Source organism: Notamacropus eugenii, chromosome 2, assembly GCF_028372415.1.
Source record: "Notamacropus eugenii isolate mMacEug1 chromosome 2, mMacEug1.pri_v2, whole genome shotgun sequence".
In the NCBI taxonomy this organism is placed as follows: domain Eukaryota; kingdom Metazoa; phylum Chordata; class Mammalia; order Diprotodontia; family Macropodidae; genus Notamacropus; species Notamacropus eugenii.
Genome location: NC_092873.1, coordinates 522,474,610 through 522,493,127, shown reverse-complemented (window position 1 = coordinate 522,493,127; position 18,518 = coordinate 522,474,610). Strand labels below are relative to the sequence as shown.

Below are 18,518 nucleotides of genomic sequence, written 5' to 3'. Positions count from 1 at the left end.
AAATGTTAGAGCTGGGAGCAACCTTAGGACATAGACTGTCGGGACTGGGAGGGACTCTAGAACAGAGAATGTCAGAGCTGGGAGGGGTCTTAGAACATAGAATGTCAGAGCTGGGAGAGACCCTAGAGCATAGAATGTCTGAGCTGGGAGCAAGCTTAGAACACAGAATATCTGAGCTAGGATCAAACTTAGGACATAGAATGTCTGACCTGGGAGGGTCATTAGAACACAGAATGTCTGAGCTGGGAGGGGCCTTGGGACACAGAATGTCAGAGCTGGAAGTGACCTTAGAGCATAGAATGTCAGAGCTAGAAGTAACCTTAGAGCATAGAATGTCGGAGCTGGAAGTGACCTTAGCTCACAGGGTGTCAGAGTTGGGAGCAACCTTAGGACATAGGATGTCTGAGCTGGGAGCCACCTTCGGAAACAGAATGTCAGAGCTGGAAGGAGTCTTGGGACGGAGGCTGCCCAAGATGGCAGGGACCTTGGGATCCAGGATGCCAGAACTGGGGACCCTAGGATGCAGAATGTCCCAGTTGGGAATGACCTTAGAACATAGAATGTCCCAGCTGGGAGTGACCTTAGGACGTAGGATGTCAGAGTTGGGGGTGACTTTTGGACTTAGAATGTCTCATTTAGGGGCCATCTTAGGACACAGGATGTTGGGGGTGGGAGGGACCTTAGGATGTAGAATGTCTCAGCTGGGAAGGACTTTAGGACATAGAATGTCAGGTCTGGGAGTGACCCTGGGCTATAGAATGTCTGAACTGGGAGGGACCTTAGGACATAGGATGGCTGAGCTAGGAATGTCCTTAGGATGGAGAATGTCAGAGCTGCAAGCAGCCTTAGGATGTAGAATGTCAGACCTGGAATTGACATTAGAGCACAGAATGTCTGAGCTGGGAGAGACTTTAGAACACAGAATGTCTGAGCTGGGAGGGACCCTGGGACATAGAATGTCTGAACTAGGGGGAAACTTAGAACACAGAATGTCTGAGCTGGGAGGGAGCTTAGAACACAGAGTGTTAGAGCGGAGAGGAATCTTGGGTCATAGAATGTCCAAGCTGGGAGGGAGCTTCTAACACCCTTAGACTTAGAGCTGAAAAGGACCGTAACGATTCTGCAACCAGACCTTCTGTTCTCCCAGCACCCCGGGGAGGCCCTGCTCCTGTCCTCACCACTTGTGTAGGGAGATGGGCGGGTCACTCATCCTTCCTCAGCCCACGCTTGTTCCTGGGTGATGCCAGAGGCTGGTGCCGTGGCATCTCTGCGGCCCCTTTCAGCTCCAGTCTGTGGCCCTGCAGCAGTTCTGTGTCTCTTTCCATCTTTCTGGTTCTCAGCGCTTTGAGCTTCCCTCGAGCTGTCCCTCTCCTTCAGCTAAATTCCACAAACATTTACGAAGCCCGCGCTGCCAAAATCCATGTGCCTTAAGCTTTTGTCTTCAGTGCTGCCAGAGCTATTGAGTGATAGAATTCTTAGTCTGTCTGTGCCCTCTTCCCTTTAAGCCTTGTTGCTGTGCAGAGGTGACACTGGGTTTTCAAAGGCAAGGCCAAGCGCCAGCGGGTTTTAGGAAAAGATCTGATTAGGGGACTGCCCTGTTGATTAGGTCTGTCATGTGAGCACCAGGCCGCTACCTGAGAAGGATGGACTGTGCAGAGAGGGCCTCAACGAATGAAGGATGGGATTCTCTGTGTGTACGTATCCTTCGCCCACACTGGGCTGGGGTGGTCTTCTTAACAAAACTCTGTATCTTCCCCTTTCCACATCTTGGGCCTTTGAAAATTCTTGTTAAGTTGAATTGGGTTTAAGCTCTCACAGTCACTTGATTACAGAATCACACATGGAGGGATAAAAGGCTGCCTGAGAAATGGTGCTGCCCTCCAGAAGCTTGTATTCTAGCAGGGGCTGCAGTGCGTACCCAGATCACCACTGCACAGAGTCCCATTTTCTCATTTGTCCGGGCTGGGAATCAGGTCTTTGAGCTGGCCAGGGGCCATCCCTTTGGGAAGCTGCTACAGAAAAGAGGGTGGAAGGCAAGGAGGAGTGCTTTCTGGAGTCTTGAGAGCAGAGCTAAGAGTCTTTGTTTCCGTGTGGGGAAAGGACCTAGCAAGTCTCTGGCATTGCTACCAAAGCAGATGAATGAACTCCAAGAGATTCGCAACCTTCTGACGGTGGGCCTGGGTGGCGTGCCGTTCACGGCCAGGAGTCCTGTCACACCAAGTTTTCTCTTCTCCCTCACCCCCCACCCAAAAAGAATCAAGAAGAAAATAATAATAAAGAAGAAAAAACTCAGGAGTTTAATATTCTGTATCCTGAAACTCAGGTTTTTGCTGGTAGATTTTTGCACTGTCTCATGATTACCCTTATTTTATCTTGCATTAAGTTAAGGGGTAGGTATTTAGGGATGCTAACAGTGATGTTTGTGCTTGTGTTTTTTGGTTTTGTTTTCTTTCATTTTTTCAGTGTGTGTATGCTTCTATCATATTAGAAATTTATTATTACTGTGACAGTACTTTATGTTAAAATGCAATTCAAAGTTTTCCTTAACTCTTCTAACATATATATGTAAAGATCCTGAAATAAATGAGGCCACTCAAGAACCTGTTAACTGTACTAATTACACAGCTCATGGTAAGATGCCCAGAAAACATATTATCAAGGAAATGAAGAATTAAAAAGAAAATTTTAAAAAACCGTACCCATTCAGAGGGGTCACCAGGATGATGAGGGAACTATAAACCATGCCTTGTGAGGTTCAGTTCAGAGATCCAGGCAAATTTAGCTTGAGCAAGAGAAGACTTAATGGGGACCTGATCTTAGTGTTCAAGTATGTGAGGCATTGTCGTGTGGAGGAGAGATTGGGCTGGTTCTTAACTGGAGGTCAGAGTTTGGCCCACTGGGTGGAAGTTACAAGGAGATAGTTCAATATAAGGTAAAAGCACCAACTTTTGAGCTATCCCAGAGGGGAATAGGCTGCCCATGAGGGCCTTTTTTAGTAGAGGTTAGTGGCTGAGTGGTTGCTCCTAGGAGAGGTGGTGGATGGGATTTTTGTTTCAGACTAGATGATCTCTGAATTTATCCAACAGTGTCGTAGTGTGGTCCATTATTTGCAAGTTACATCAAAATGATTTTTCTTGATTAATAAAATAGATTATGCCTATGTTAATTCTCTTTTCTTGAGCCTGTTTATTTTGGCTCTGAGTGGAATAACGAAAGAAACTTCGTTTTGCTATGTCCTTAATGTAGTTAAACTGTAGGTTTAGTATAGAAGTACCTATACATGATTAATTCACTCAACACCGGTGGATGTGAATGAGCCAATAAAATTTAAGAAATAAAATCATAGTTATGAATTTCATTAATTGTGCCAAAGGTTAGATCCATGTTTACCTTTGTACCTGTAAATTCACTTTTGCAAACATTTATTACGCTCCTTTCTGCAGATCCTGGTAATAGATAGCAAGGGAGAAATCTAAAAATTGTGCAAGGCTGTTAGATCTACACGCTACCGTACTCACAATTGTTATTTTATCTTGCATTAAGTTATGGGTTAGGTATTTAGGGACACTAACACTGTACCCTTTTTTGGTTTGTTTTATCTCATTTTCTGAGTATGTATGTGCTTGTATCCTATTAGAAATACATCTGTCATTGAATTTAAAACTTGAAAGAGTGACAACTAAGACAGCGTGGAGTGTTTTGTGCATGAGAGGTTGAGTCAGCGTAAGCTCTGTGGGGTCGGGGATAGCTTCCAGGAGGAGATGGTATTGGAGCTGGAAGGCTTCAGCCCTCTCATTTTACAGGTGCATAAACTGAGACCTGCAGGAGTCAGGCTGGTTGTGCGGAGCAGAGCATGGATTTGACACCAGATTTCTTTATTTCTCTTATCTAGTTACCCAGTTCTTTTCCATCTTGGTTAAGTCTCATCCTGGCTTTGGCCCCTTCAGCTCCTCTTGCTTTTTAGTTGTTTTTTTTTTTTTCATTTTCAGCACTTTTTTTCTCAAAAGACTTCCCTTGTTCTCTTCCCTTTTTATTCTAGACTTTTATTCTTTGACTCATGCTCCTTATATTTATTTCCTCTTTAGTCTCTGTTCTTCTTGGAATTAAAGCTTCTCCAGTACTTTGATACATCTTCTAAACAATTTCTTTGCCCTTTTTTGCCTTGTGCCTCACTCTTAGAACTATCAGTTGCTCTAGGAAATAGTAGAATGCTGCCTCCTGGGAGAGATTTTCCTGTGTGTCTGACTGTAGCGAATAACTGTCCCCGGCCTTTGTGATATTTTCTTTGCCCAGTGGCCATGAAATCTCTCTGATCTAAGCCCCTCATCCTTCTGAATGTCAGTTACCATTAGGAGCTCTCATCTTGTTTCTTTGGAGGCAGGATACTGAGGCACCACACCTTCTCAAAGGGTGGTTTCTCGAAGCACCAAATTCCTGCAAATTATGCCCACTGTAAGGCTTCCATTTTTCATCTCTTAACATCTGTATGCCCTACAGGAGTGTACTTCAACGGGATCCCTTTCCATCCCTGAATTGAGATTTCCCTCTCACCTGCTTCCCCATTTTAACTCCACCCCTTTTTCCCTTTACCTTTGTCACCTCCTCCTTTCTTCTGTAGGCGCTGTTTTTCCTGATCTGTTCCCAGAGTTATTTTTCCTTCATTGTTTACCATTGACTTGATCCAGGTGCAGTCCCACCTTCCCATTCTCATCCTCCCCTTTCCTCTTTCATGTGCTCTCTCATTCTGTATTGTCCCTCAAACACAGAAAGCTAAAACAAAACTAAACAGAAAATTCTTAAGTGTTGGGAGGGTTATTCTATGGTGTTTTAGCTCTCTTGTGTACCTTTAGTTCTATCATTTAAACTCTACTTTCACCCTTTTCTCCTTTAGTGCTTTTAGAAAGAAATCAGGTCGGTCTTTACCTTACTAGTTTTACCCTGTTTTCATGGGATAATTTCTTTCATTGTACTTTTCCTTTTTTACTGGGATATTTGTAAAACTCCTGTCATTTTTGTTTCTTTTATTTGGGGGCTGTGGTGGGTTAGAGGGCTTCAGCTGCTTCTGTTTTGCTGAATGTTGATCTTTTTTCCTTGATGATCATGTTCAAGTTTGTAGGGTATGTCTGTCACCCTGCTTTGCCTCTGGAGCTCCTTTGGAACATGCTTCTATTCCTTTCCAGTTTCTGGTGGGTGTAGAATAGTTATGTTACTTGAATTTCATTTTCTTTATATTTAAGGTTCTTCCTCCTTGTTGCTTGCAGAATTTGGGGTTTGTCTCTGAAAGTCCTGAATTTAACAGGCAGCTAGGTTCTGAAGTCAGTTAGAGTGCTTGTCCTGGAGACAGAAAGGCCTGAATTCGAATCCACACTAAACGGGGAAGGAGGATGCTGGAGACGAGGAGTCCAAATAGCAGCGAGTATATTTACTGTGTCTGTATGTTACTTGACTAAAAATATATAGCAAGTGAGTCTTTTTTGTGCTTTGTGGGAGCTAACCATGTAAAAGAACCCTGAAAATTATTAATCAGAAACAGTCAGCATGCTCCAGTTTACCTATGGTTGTCCCCTCCAGTGATGCTGCTGCCTCCGTGGGCATTAATCCTCAAGGGCATCTATGTTCCCATTCGTCTGGCCTCCAGCAGTGCAGAACATAACCCATGGAGACCTGCTTAATCCAGTGCAGTTGTGGCCCCTTGCCATAAATTTGATTAAATTCCATAAATATTATTGTCTCTATCACTTGAAAAGAATTGCAGCAGGTGCCGGGGATGTAGGACTGAAGGGTGGCATGTACCCTTGCCCTTCAGAGCTTACGTGACCAAAACAAATTCAGTTTAGAGCACGATTGAGGTAGAGGAAATGACTAGAGGGTGCTGGAAACACGTGTGTGAGTGGAGTGAAAGCCTAAAGTGGGGAGGGGAAGGTTGGCTCTTGAGCTGAGCCTAGAAGGAAGAAAAGGCTTCTGACAGATGTTGAGCAAGGAGGGGGAGTTTATGGCAGGTCTGGAGGACAATCTTCCCAAAGGCTTGGAGGTTGGAGATGGAATATTGAGGTTTGTGGATGCAGGCTGGGAAGGGCTGGAGCCCAGTTACCTAGGCCTTTCATGCCTGGCCAACAAAAAGAATCCGCTCAACCCCCTGGAAGCCCTTTTATTGTGTCATCCTTGGCTGTCCTGTTGACCGCTCATCTCCTCCGCTAAGTAACCGCTCCCCCTTCTGGTGCTCCGTCCACATGTTTGTTGGGTGTCCACTGTTGCAAGCTTATACCACCTTGCTCTTGCCATTTCTTGGGGTCCTCTGGCATGCAGATTCTCTCTAGACTGGTGTTCCTCTATTTGTTTCCTGAGGAGAAGAAGAGTATTGGGGTTAAAAGCTGGTAGCTACTTGGGACTGTTGCTCTTGCACACATACATATCCATACACCTAGCTCCTCCATTATCCTCAGTGTTCCTGGTTTGGAGTCAGAGGGCCCAGGTTCAAATCCCAGCACCAGCCATCTGGGTGACTCAGGGCAGATCACTTCTGCCTTTCCTTGAGTCCCCAGCTTAGCATGGTCCCTGGCACATTGGAGGCCAGCAATAAATGTTTGTTGACTGACTAATTGACTTTGCCTATCTGGGCCAGTCTCCTCTTCTGTGAAGGGCTGGCATTCCTGGATGGAGGCAGCTGCCAAAGCCCCTTCCAGCTTTGTTTGTGAGGCTGTGCATTTAGATCTGTAAAGAATATCCCAGCTGTGGGGTTGATTGCGACAGTCCCCTTGCTTGTTGTATCCTAGGCCAACAAAACCATTGTTCCGTTCCCCAAGGACGCTGAGTATTCAGCCGTGCTGGCTGGAGCCCATGGTAGAATTCGGCCGAGTGAGACCCACAGCCTGACAGATGAGGGAAGGCCCCAAGGCCTGAAGGGGCTTGTGGAAAGCCAGAAAGTGCAGGGAGGCCAGCCTGGGCACCAGGCCGTCGAGCCACCTTGTTGACCTGCACTGGGCTGTCGCTTGTGAATGGCTTGATAGGAGCTGAAGCAAATGTATGGCTCTGTCTACAAACTGAGCCCTATGGGTAATCTTTCAAGAACAATTAATATTGTTTCATGACTGAATACATGCAGATAATCAGGAAATGAGGGAGGGGGAAGCTTTTCAGTCTGATCAGGAAAATACTACCAGAGGAGAGGGTTTACCAAGCCGCACTGTAAGAGGGAGACTCTGTAAGAAAAAACGTGGAGAATGGTCATTGTTGGTGGTTAAAGACTGCTCGAGACGAACCCTAAGTGAAGGAGGTAATAGATGCTCCCAGGCAGCGAGTGAGACCAGAGGGTACCGTCCAAGGGCATGATCCCAACTTCCAGAAATTATGTGTGAAGCAGTAGAGAATTATTTTGTTGCTGTTTTGGGGAAGAATTAACTTTCTACTTTGTTTCAAAGCAGAATGACTCCAAAGGATCCAAGGAGAAAAAGAACTTTTAAAATCATGGGCTCTTTGGGTAGGTCACTGTTGCAAAATCAAGTAAAACGTGGTGACATTAGAAGCAGCCAGTATCACTCGTAATGTAGATGTGTTCTTTAGTTTTAGTCTTTGCATTTGCATCTTCAGTACCTGTGCTAGTGCTTGCTGTTATCATAGGGTGCCCTGTAGGTGCTTCATAAATACATGGAGATTTTCTGATCTTTTATTTATGTTTTTGATTCATTTATTTTGTAAGTATTTTTTGAGTTACTGCTGTGTTCTTAGCACTCTGTGAAGTAAGTGGTCTAGACAGCACCTGGGCACCACTGGAGGACCTGATGGTTCAGACGAATATAGACTCAACCCCTAAAATGAGATCTCTTTTAAATGAAAATAATATGAAGACATACACTGACAAAATTTAGTTATTGCTTACTATTAAATTTTAGTTATTAGTTATAGGAAATTGATCATGAATGTTTTCCTCCATCTCTTTCAGTTCAAATAAAGATATTTTCTTCACTGTCTTTGACACTCTCCTCCCAGATCATCTCACACTGTCATCTTCATTACTATCTATTGAATTAGAAAGATAGGTACGTATTTTTTGGAAGTTCTGGATGATAGGTTTAGAGAGTTCTGCCCCACAGCCTTAAAATTCAGATGTACAAAGGATCCGTTGGTGAACTCTCAAGTTCTCTGCTTGCTTCCTCCCTCCCCTCCTATCTCCCCCAGCGGGTATGTACATTGCTGTCTGCATCTGTCGGAAAAAAAGCCAGTTGAGAATTCTAAGAACAAGGCTGTAAGCTGCAGTATCAGTTTGTATGAGTCCCTTAAAGATTGAGGTGATGGGGACAGGGCCTGTGTTTAGAAACACACAAGGGTACAGGGGTATGTAAAGCTCCAAGCACTCTGCAAGTCTTAGAGCACCGTAGAAATGCCAGTCATTGTTAGTTAGTACTATGATTGTTACACAGTCGCCAGGTCACCAGTCTGACCTCCTGCTGAGCTCAGACACTGGGGAGCAGCTCGTCCTGCGAATCTGCACACACATGTTTAAGCTTGATCTGCATCATGAACACTTTTAAGTCTAGATAATCAACAAAACAAAACCAATCAGCCTTGTTGTGTTTGTGATCACCATTTCTGAGGTGTAAATGCTCAACACTGACCATTTAGGAATGTATCTGCCTCCAAGGTACTCCTGGACCTATAAATAAGAACTGATTGGAATCCTCTGAGTCTGCCCCTTAAGCCCTTTGGCTTCTCTTGAGGACTACTAGGTGCCAGCTTCTAGAGCATGCTGTCCTCTGTGGGCAAGTCATAGAACCATAGAATTTCAGATCTGGCAGGGACCAGACAATCTCATCCACCCTTCTTGTCTTATAGGTGAAGAAGCAACCTTTAGTAGAAGAGCTCATTAAAAAATGGTCAGGTTCTTGAACTTGATTTGGCTCCAGTTTTTGTTTTCACTAGAAATTTTGGATGTTGAAAAATAAAATGCAGCAAAATAGTCCTAAATGGAAACCAGACCTTCCTTGCATTTGTGTAGGGGCTGTTAGAGTCTAGTCTCTGCGTCTTTACAGATCGAGACCAGGCTCGATCCTGATCAAGGTCATCCTGAGGGTTGTCTTGTCATTCTCCCTCTGTACGAGAAGGGATCCCCAACACATCAGCTGACATCTTGGGGCCCATTCTCATTATCCCCAACATGTCATCTGCCACCTTAGGGCCCATTCCCATTATCCCCAACATGTTAGCTGACACCTTAGGGCCCTTTCCCGTTATCCCCAACATGTCAGCTGACATCTTAGGGCCCATTCCCGTTATCCCCAACATGTCATCTGCCACCTTAGGGCCCTTTCCCGTTATCCCCAACATGTCAGCTGACATCTTAGGGCCCATTTCCATTTGTTTCTAATTCCCACCAGATGAATCATTTCCTAATGGTTTATGGGAATGGCCTAATGCCGTATGGAAAGGTGGTGAAATCCCATTATAGACAAAAGGGAGTTATTGAATGTGGTGTTATTTTTAAAGCTTTTTGCAGCTGTTGTATCTGTTGTATTTTATCCTATAGTCTATCAATGTAGTCTTAGTACTTTTAAAAATAATTTTTTTATTAACTTGGCAAACATTAATATAGACACAAATATTTCTGTATACACAGAAGAAAAAAAGGGGATTACATATGAAACCCAGCTTCTCTCTAAAATACAGCTTGCGTTTCTTTTCAGAATTATACATTCTGTGTCCTGTCCTGCTTATATGTGTTTCCTTTGCTTCTTTCTGTTCATTTGAAACACGCTACAATGACTCTCATTTTTTTATCTATTCAGTAATTAAGCATTATTCCATGAAAAGATTTGGCAATAGATTTCATCTATGGGATGAGTGAGAGGCAAGAGGATGGTAGTGTCCTCTACCATCATAGCGCATTTGGGAAGAGAGAAGGGTTTTTGAGGGAAAGATGATAAATTCTGTTTTGTAAATACTGAGTTTTAGATGTCCCAAAGAAAGTTGGTGACATGGGACTGGAGCTCAGGAGAGGCTGGGGATGGATATATAGATCTAGGCATGGTCTGTGGAGAGATAACAGAACCCATGGGAGTTGATGAGGTCACTGTGTGTTACAGGGGAAGAGAGAAGAGAGTGGCCCAGGGTAGATTCTAAGGGGACACCCAGGGTGAGTGAATGAGATGGATGAAGAGGCCCTAAAGAACACTAAGAAAAAGTGGTTAGAAAGATCAGAGACCCTGGAGAGAAAGGAATCATAACAACCCAGAGAGGAAAGAGAGAACCTTGACTCTTCCTCTTCTTTGTCAGGTGTTGGGTTGCAGATTTCACCAACTGCTTCCCTTTTAGAGATGGCGAAAGCTGAGGGAAATAAAAGTGAAATGACTTTACCTGGTAGCACACAGCTGAACTCCAGGTTAGAGGAGGCTTAAATCCAGAACTTGTTGATGCTGAGCTCAGGCTCCTTTCTTAGCACAAGCTTAGAGGTCTAAGAGAAAAACGCCTTTCATTTATTTCGTCTTTGATACAAATATACTTAAATCTTTCATCATACAGTCATACCTCAGAGATGTAGTGGATTTGGCTCCATACTATTGCAGTAAAACAAGTCACATGTCTGTATTTTCTGTTTCCCAGTGCATGTACAAGTTATACTATACTGTAGTCTAATAAGTGCAGTAGTATTATGTCTAGGAAAGCAATGCACATACTTTAATTTAAAAATGTTGCTAACTATCATCTGAGCTTTCAGCAAATTGTAATCTTTTTTTTTTGCTGGTGGAGGGTATTACCTCAGTGTTGGTGGATGCTGACAGATCAGGGAGGTGGCTACTGAAAATTGAGATGGCTGTGGCAATTCCTTAAAATAAGGCAACAATGAAGTTTGCCACATGAGTGGACTCTTTTTTTTTTGGATTCTTTCACTTGAACACTTAGAGGTCATTGAGGGTTACTAATTTGCCCAATTTCAGTATTTTTGTGTCTCAGAGAATAGGGAGGTCTGAAGACAGGGAGGGAGAAGGGGATTGCTGATCAGTGGAGCAGTCAGAACACACCCACCATATATCAATTAAGTTCATCTTATATGGCCATTTTATAAGGGGTCTCAGAACAATTAAAATAGTAACATCAAAGATCACTGGTCACAGATAACAGATATAATGATAATGAAGATGTTTGAAATAATGTGAGAATTATCAAAATATGACACAGACACGATGTAAGCACATGCTGTTGGAAAAATTGCACTGATAGACTTGCTTGACACAGTGTTGCCACAGACCTTCAGTTGGTAAAAATGCAAAAACTGTGAAGTGGGATAAAACGAGGTATACCTATATCTGTTCCTAGGCAGCTGGAAAGCCTGCCCTGTCTCAGGAGATGTGGATGGACCCTGGAGTATGCCAGGGGGATGTAGCCTTGGCCCAGGTCTGCCAGGTGGGAGAGGAGACTCTTTGGGTCTGAGCCCATGGACTGATGATGGCTATGGTTTGAGCCTCAGTCAGCACAGCACAGTTTGGGGAAGTTCATCAGTTAGTTGACTGGGAGCCGATTTTTCAAACATAGCTACTCCTCTAAACTGTCCACCCAACTGTGCTGGTTGCAGGCTTTTGGAAGGAGCACCCACATGGATTGATTCCCTCCTCGTTTATTGAATTAGTGCAGCATTTGACCTCTGAAGCAATAAGTCCAGGTGTAAGCATGTGAATGGATCGATAACATGGAGAACACAAATATTCCTTCAGTACATTTAAATTTGACATACCAGTCACTCAACAGATCTCTTAGTTCACATTTTACGGATCAGAAGTCTGAGTCTGAGAAGTCCGATGCGACACATCAGGTAAGGGGCCCATGGTTGTGCTTGAACCCAAATCAAGAGGCTTGGTCTGAGAAGGATATTCTTTAAAAGTAAACGTGCTTTCTTTACTCTTTTGAAAAGTTAAAGAGACTTATATGATCACGTAGCTAGGACCCAGGGCTTTTTTTTTAATTAAATTTTTTTTCTATATTCTATTTCTATTAATGACTCCATAAGGATCAATATTCTTTGGCTTAATATTTTTATTTAGTTTTTTTGTTGTTGTTGTTGTTAGGAAACAAGCAAATAGTAGCTTCTCTGATAACTGAGTGGGGGTTGCCCTGGGCTAGACCTGTGCTGGAGTCAAGATGGTCTACCAGAAACAGCTACAGTTCTGTTTCATCTGTATTTACCTTTTGCAGGCTCCTCCAGATTGATTACTATAATTAAGAAAAGCTTTTCACAGTTGGGAATTTTAAACCTCCTCTAGGCCAGCCCTCTTGTTTTATAGAGGCCTAGAAATGTGAGGTGATGTCCAGAGGAGCTGAAAGTGGAACGGGGTTATGAATGCTGGCCCCTGTCAATGGACCCACAGATCCCTCCTGGCTCATCTTCCCTCTTATTGATCTGCCTTTGTCATTCTCTTGACTTTTAACAGATACCCTTTGTTTCTTCAAATCTTCCTTTGGATGCATACTTTCTCCAACTTCTCTCTGACTCCTCATTTCCCCAGTCAACGCTGCTTTGTCACTCTCTTTTCCTGGCCTTTGTCTTTACATTATGCATATTTTGTCCTGACTTATTGGTGTATGTGTTGCTTCTCCCTAGCAGAACATAAGCTCCTTGAAGGCAGATACTTTCATTTGTGGGTTTCCAGGGACTGGAAGAGTTCTTCGATTAGCAAGCACTAAATAATTGATGATTGAATGGAATCCCCTCCGAACCTCCACACCTCAGTCACTGTCACCTTCCTCCTACCCACTCTGCCTCTCCCCAGTTATCAGCCCTCTCCGAGCCCTTCTGATGTTACTTTGTATTGACATGTGAATGTGATTGGGGTCTCCTTTCCGCCTTCTCCCCTAGTGCAGTGTGAATTCCTTGAAGACAGGGTCTATCTCTGTGTCCCCAGGAGCATAAATACTTGTTGGATTGATTGGGGTGAAATCCTCGAAATGGAACTTGGCAGTTCAGTCAGTAGTCAAATGGATTAGTGTTCTTATTGATCTGAGTGTTCCCTGCAGCGGTGCTGCTAGCCACAATGATAGCCATTGCCCATCTCGCTACTCTTGTCCCTTGGCACACTCAGAGTAGAAACTCTTCCGGGTACCTGTTATGACCCGGTATGTGACACCTTGATCCTGTGTCATCAGCCAGTGTAGCATCTCACTTGCTGTATTTGTCTTACCTTTCTAGAGCTCCTGCGTTCCTAGAGAGTGGGACTGTGTCACCTCCTTTCTAATTGGTAAAGCACACAGAGCAGAAAGCAGGAACTTGACAAATATTGATTTAAATAAAACCTAAATTGTCAAAGTGTGGGCTCTTCTGCTAGTTGGTGCATCTTAGAAAGTATGGACAGCATGGTGGTAGACAGAGACCTGGCCTTTGACACAATATGACCATTAGTTACTTCCTCTCTCAGTCCTACTGCTCCCAACTCTTTGAGACCAGAAGTTGTAGAGCAGCTGACTGCATTGGGAGAGAAAGTTTCCTTGGTAGGAATTGCCTCCACCAGTGAATCATAGGCTGCAGCTATCCCTCTTCCCAGCTCGTAAATGTGGTGGAATTTTCTCTGTTGGAAACACAGAGAGAATGAATTTCTGTTCTTCAGGATGGATTGGATCCTAACCCCAAATGGAACAAATCCTTTGAGATTTGTATTGCAAGTATTACTTGTGATAGACTCTAGGAAGAGATTGCAGTCATGTGGTGAGGACTTTGTGTGGATGCCAACAAGTGGATGCTTTTGGAGAAAAATAATTCCATTTTGTAGGATGACTGGCTGTTAGCTGCTTATTTCTGATTTATCCTGTATATGAATTGTGATATATGTGTGTGTATGTGTGTATGTATGTATGTACGTATGTATGTACGTGTTGTCTTCCCCTTTAGGTTGTGAGCTCCTTTAGAACAAGCGCTGTCCTTTACCTTTGTATCTCCAGTACTTAGCATAGTGCCTGGTACATAGTAGGCATTCAGTAAATGTTTATTGACTGAAGGACTTTGAGCTCTCTGTTATGACCTAGAAAAGGGACTTGCAAGTTATCGTAAACTATGTTCTTGAGACTTTGTTGCCATGTACTCCTGTGGTATAGTTACAGTGTCTATCAGGAATCCCTCAGAAGAGAAATGAAAACACAGCCGAGGTTTCACCCCTAGCATTCCGTATGACATTGTGCTGCAGTGTACAGGGTACAACGTACTACATTGTCTACCTCTAGAATCCAGTTTTAAAGAACGTCGTTGCTGTGTATTTCTTATATCACTTTCGTTTGTGAATCTAGTCCTTCTACCCTGTAAACCATCCCCAAAAAAGAGAAAAGCAGTTTAGGGAAACCTATCAGCACATTCTGACGGTGCAGAGAGAATTCCCCATTGTCCATGGCTCCACCCTGAGAATGTGTAACAGACCTAGAGACTTTACTGGGCCGATGGGGCTGTGATCTTTTCATTCCCTGCAACAGCAGACCATAAGTGCTTGCCTCTTCTGTCAGTCTCACGGGAGAGGGCATTGTGGGTTGGGGGCTTTTCTTCCTTTCCCTTGCCATTACACAATGTGAGAGCCAGATAACTCAAATCAAATGAGCAAAGGGATGGGGGAAGGGGTTGCTGTGTGACAACAGTAAAAATATGAGAATGATGAAGGACAGTCAGCAGAGTCTAGAGTAATATGAAGAGCATGATTAAGGAAGAAACCCAGATTTGTTTATTGATTCCTGAAATATTGAAGTAAAGTAGGTAGATTAAGAATGTATAAAAAGTATTACAGGTAGGTGGGAATAATTTTCCAAAATAAACCCCTCCTTATATAAAGAGGTTCTAGGGGCTGAAAATATGAGTATGAAAATATGAGACTTAAACTCTGCTTAGGTAAAAACATAACATCCTCCTCTGATGCCTCTTTATGGTATAGAATTAGATACCTGGAGAACATGGATTGTTTTGTCTTTGTGTCTCCAGTGCCTCGCTCAGTGCCTGGTATATAGCAGGTACTTAATAAATGGTGTCAAAGCATAGAAGTGGCCCTTGTCATGTTTGAGTCCACCAGGCTTGTCATGTTGTTAAGGCTTTGGATGTGAGCCCAACAGTACAAGGACAGTGTGGCGCAGTAGAAAGGGCCCCCGACTGGTGTCAGCAGACTGGGGCTGGAATCTCATCTCTGTTACTGTTTCTTTGACCTTGGGCTAATCTCAGAGAACCTTTGTTTCCTTCTTTAAAATGAGGGGATTGAATTACAGCCTCCACGATTTTTCCAGCTCTACATCTGTGGTTCTGTGACCTTCAGCAAGTCCCTTGTAACCTCCCTTCATCTGTAAAATATGGTTGGACTTGCTGGCCTCTGAGGTCCCTTCTGTGATTCTGGGGCCCCAATAGACCATTTGCTTTCTAGGACTAGCCTTTGAGCAGGGAGAGGCTTATCACCAGTGAGCTGGCAAAGAAAGACATAGAACTTGCTACAGTCCTGTGTGACTTCTATCTGTTCTTACAGTGACAGTAGCAGAGTGATAGGAAGAGGCTGACTTATAATAAACACAATTATGATCCAGTGTTACAATTCAGTGTAGACCCAATATATGTGAAATAGGGTCTTGATAAATGGTCTTGTATATATTTTTGTCCTTTCTAAAAGATCTTATTCTAGCAATGTGACTGCTGAGTGGGGATGCACCTAAGCTACAGTCAGATCAATTCAGGATGTGTTTAAGGCCTTCCATTTGTTAATGCCTTTTCCTACCTCAAATGGCCACATATTTACTTACTTGTGTTTTCCTAATATGGATTCTTAGCCTTCTTTGGGTCACATGAACTCAATGGCCCCCTTCTCAGAATCCTATTTTTAAATGCCTTAGATAAAATATGGAAAATTATGAAGGAATCCAGTTAGAGTGAAATTTAAACATAACTTTTTCCCCTGACAAATTCACACACCGCAGATTAAGAACCTCTGCCCTGATAGGATGTAGACTTCTTAAAGGAGGGGGTACAGTGAGGTCTGAGGTTCAGATTAGATCGAATAATGAATCCTGGGAAGGGTTACACTGCATATTTCCCCTGGGCTGGAACCACTGACCCTATTTTACATAATCATAATTTCAAATAGTGTGAATCCAAGTGTATGGGACCACTTCAGGGGATTCCTTATTCTCATAGTGCCTTGTACACAGTAGGTATTAGGTAAATGTTTGTGAATTTGAATACCTTAGAGTGTCCATTTCATAACTAAACTCACTATATTCCTAGTGATCTGCAGGAAGAACATCTTCACTTGTTTGGGGAAGTCCTTGCCCTTCTCCAGGTTTTTGAATAAGATTGTTATGTCATCACGATGCCTGTCTGCTTGTAGAAAGATAATTGTTTCTTGACTTTTTCTTTCTTCAGCATCATGTTACCCGGCACCCAACATAACTTGTAAGGATTTTAGTGGCAATGAAACCCATTTTACTGGAAATGAAGTTGGTTTTTTCAAGACCATACCTTGCCGTAATGTGTAAGTAAAATATTTGCCTGAGTTTTCACTTCAAAATTATTTGACTAATAATTACATCTTGATTGCATGGAGAAGATGAATTAACTTAGGGGAGAAATGTAGAATTGGTGGGACTTAGGCTCATTAATTTAGCACTGGAAGTTACCTTAAAAGTCATTTGGGCCAAATCCTTCATCTTCACATTATAGAAACCCAAGGGTCAGGGAGGCAAGGTGACTTAAGGTCATGGAATCCTGGATTGAGAGCTTGGATGGACTCTCTCATTTTACAGATGAGGGAAGTGAGGCCCAGTAGGGGAAGGAAACTGGCCACGGTCATGTGGGCAGAACCAGAATTTGAACTCAGTTCTTTGGGATCCAGATCTAGTGCTTTCTTTTCACGTTGCACTGAGGGACTTTACCGGATTCCTTTGTACAAAATAACGTCAGTGATTGAAATACGAACTGTCCTTTTATGAATTGTGTGAGTGAACTGAAGAATCCAGTTAAAAGTGGAAATGTCAGGTTAGTGATTCTTTGCTCATCGAGTTCATTGCTGAATGTTTAGTTCCTTTAGACACTTTAAAAAAATTAATTTAGTTTTCAACATTCACTTCCATAAGCTTTTGAGTTTTAAATTTTTTCTGCCTCCCTCCCCTCCTCAAGATGACATGCAATCTGGTAAAGGCCCTACATATACATTCATATTAAACGTATTTTCACATTAGTCATGTTGTAAAGAAGAATTAGAATGAATGGGAGAAACCATGAGAAAGAAAAAGCAAAACAGAAAAGAGACAGCAGACAGTATACTTTGATCTGTGTTCAGACTCCACAGTTCTTTCTCTGGCTCTGGGTGGCTCATCGAGTCTTTGCATTGCTGAGAAGAATTAAGTCTATCAAAGTCAGTCACTGCACAGTGTGGCTGTTACTGTGTACAATGTTCTCCTGGCTCTGCTCACTTCACTCATTTCATCCAAGTCTTTCCAGGTTTTCCTGAAGTCCTCCTGTTCATCATTTCTTATAGCGCAGTAGTATTCCATTACATTCTTATACCACAACTTGTCCAGCCATTCCCTAATTGATGGGCATTTGGGACACTTTTCCATGGAAAAAATTTCCTAAAGATAGAGAATATGAATCTAGCCCCACCCCTGGGATGGCTGCCTCATGAACCTCTGTTTAAGGACCCAGGACCACATGTTCCTCAGGACTGAAGCATGCTGATGACGTTTTAGATTGGATTTTACTTGGCATTTCTCTCATCAGTAGTGGGTACTAGATTACAGAAGCTTTCATTTACCTGGCCACCTTCCTACCTTCACAGTCTTAGTCAGGAAGTGAAGTCAGCTCTGTAGTACAGCTGCAGGTCCCACCCTCTCCACCTTTACAATAAAGAAAGCCTTCATCATCTTTTGTGGTTGACTTTAATGAAACCACTACCTTGAAAATCAGACACAAGGTGTCATAAAGAAATGCCTGCACAAGCAGCAGGGTATTGGTCCTATGATCAGGAAATCTGAGCGTTTGTTCTGTACATGGCACACACATACACACACACATGCACACACACACGCACACACACATACATGCATGCACACGCACACACAGACGCGCACACAGAGACACACATGCACACACGCATGCACACACACGCACACACACGCACACTCTCTTTCCCAAGGTTGGAAGAACTTACAGAGCCAATCACACACTCAAAAAAGTCTTCTCTACCACACATCCAGTGAGTGGTCATCCAGCCCATTTGGAGGACTTCTACTGAGGATTCACCTGGCTTTTGAGGTTCCCTAGTCCACTTTGGATTCACTTTTTGGCTGTATCTTCTTGGTTAAGGCTATGGAATCATCAGGGGACCTCTGGGGTCATCTATTCCAATCCCCTCCTTTGACTCTGATGGGGAAAGTGAGGCTTAGGAGCTGACATTTCTCCTTCCAGGTCATGTAGGCAGCAAGGAGCAACCGATCTGGCAGGTGAGCCCAGGTGCTTGGACTCCAAGTCCCGATTCCTTTTCTCTGTCATTATGTGCCGATTGTATGCCTCTGTTTCTTCCTGTGCA

The 18,518-nt window shown here is 43.3% G+C and overlaps 1 protein-coding gene across 8 annotated transcripts in view; it reads left to right on the top strand.

Annotated features, from left to right (window-relative positions):
• The window catches only part of TM2D1 (TM2 domain containing 1), a 44,664-nt gene that overhangs the window by 1,652 nt on the left and 24,494 nt on the right, over nucleotides 1-18,518 (top strand). Inside the window, exons 2-5 of one of the 8 annotated variants that reach the window (XM_072649690.1) lie at nucleotides 1,607-1,694; nucleotides 2,133-2,305; nucleotides 2,558-2,631; nucleotides 16,355-16,463. In XM_072649690.1, coding sequence (XP_072505791.1) covers nucleotides 1,644-1,694; nucleotides 2,133-2,305; nucleotides 2,558-2,631; nucleotides 16,355-16,463 — 407 coding nt within the window. In that variant the 5' untranslated portion in view covers nucleotides 1,607-1,643. Of the gene's footprint in view, nucleotides 1-1,505; nucleotides 1,699-2,132; nucleotides 2,308-2,557; nucleotides 2,632-16,354; nucleotides 16,464-18,518 lie in introns of all 8 variants that reach the window. The other 7 variants (XM_072649693.1, XM_072649692.1, XM_072649694.1 and 4 more) reach the window with 7 other exon arrangements.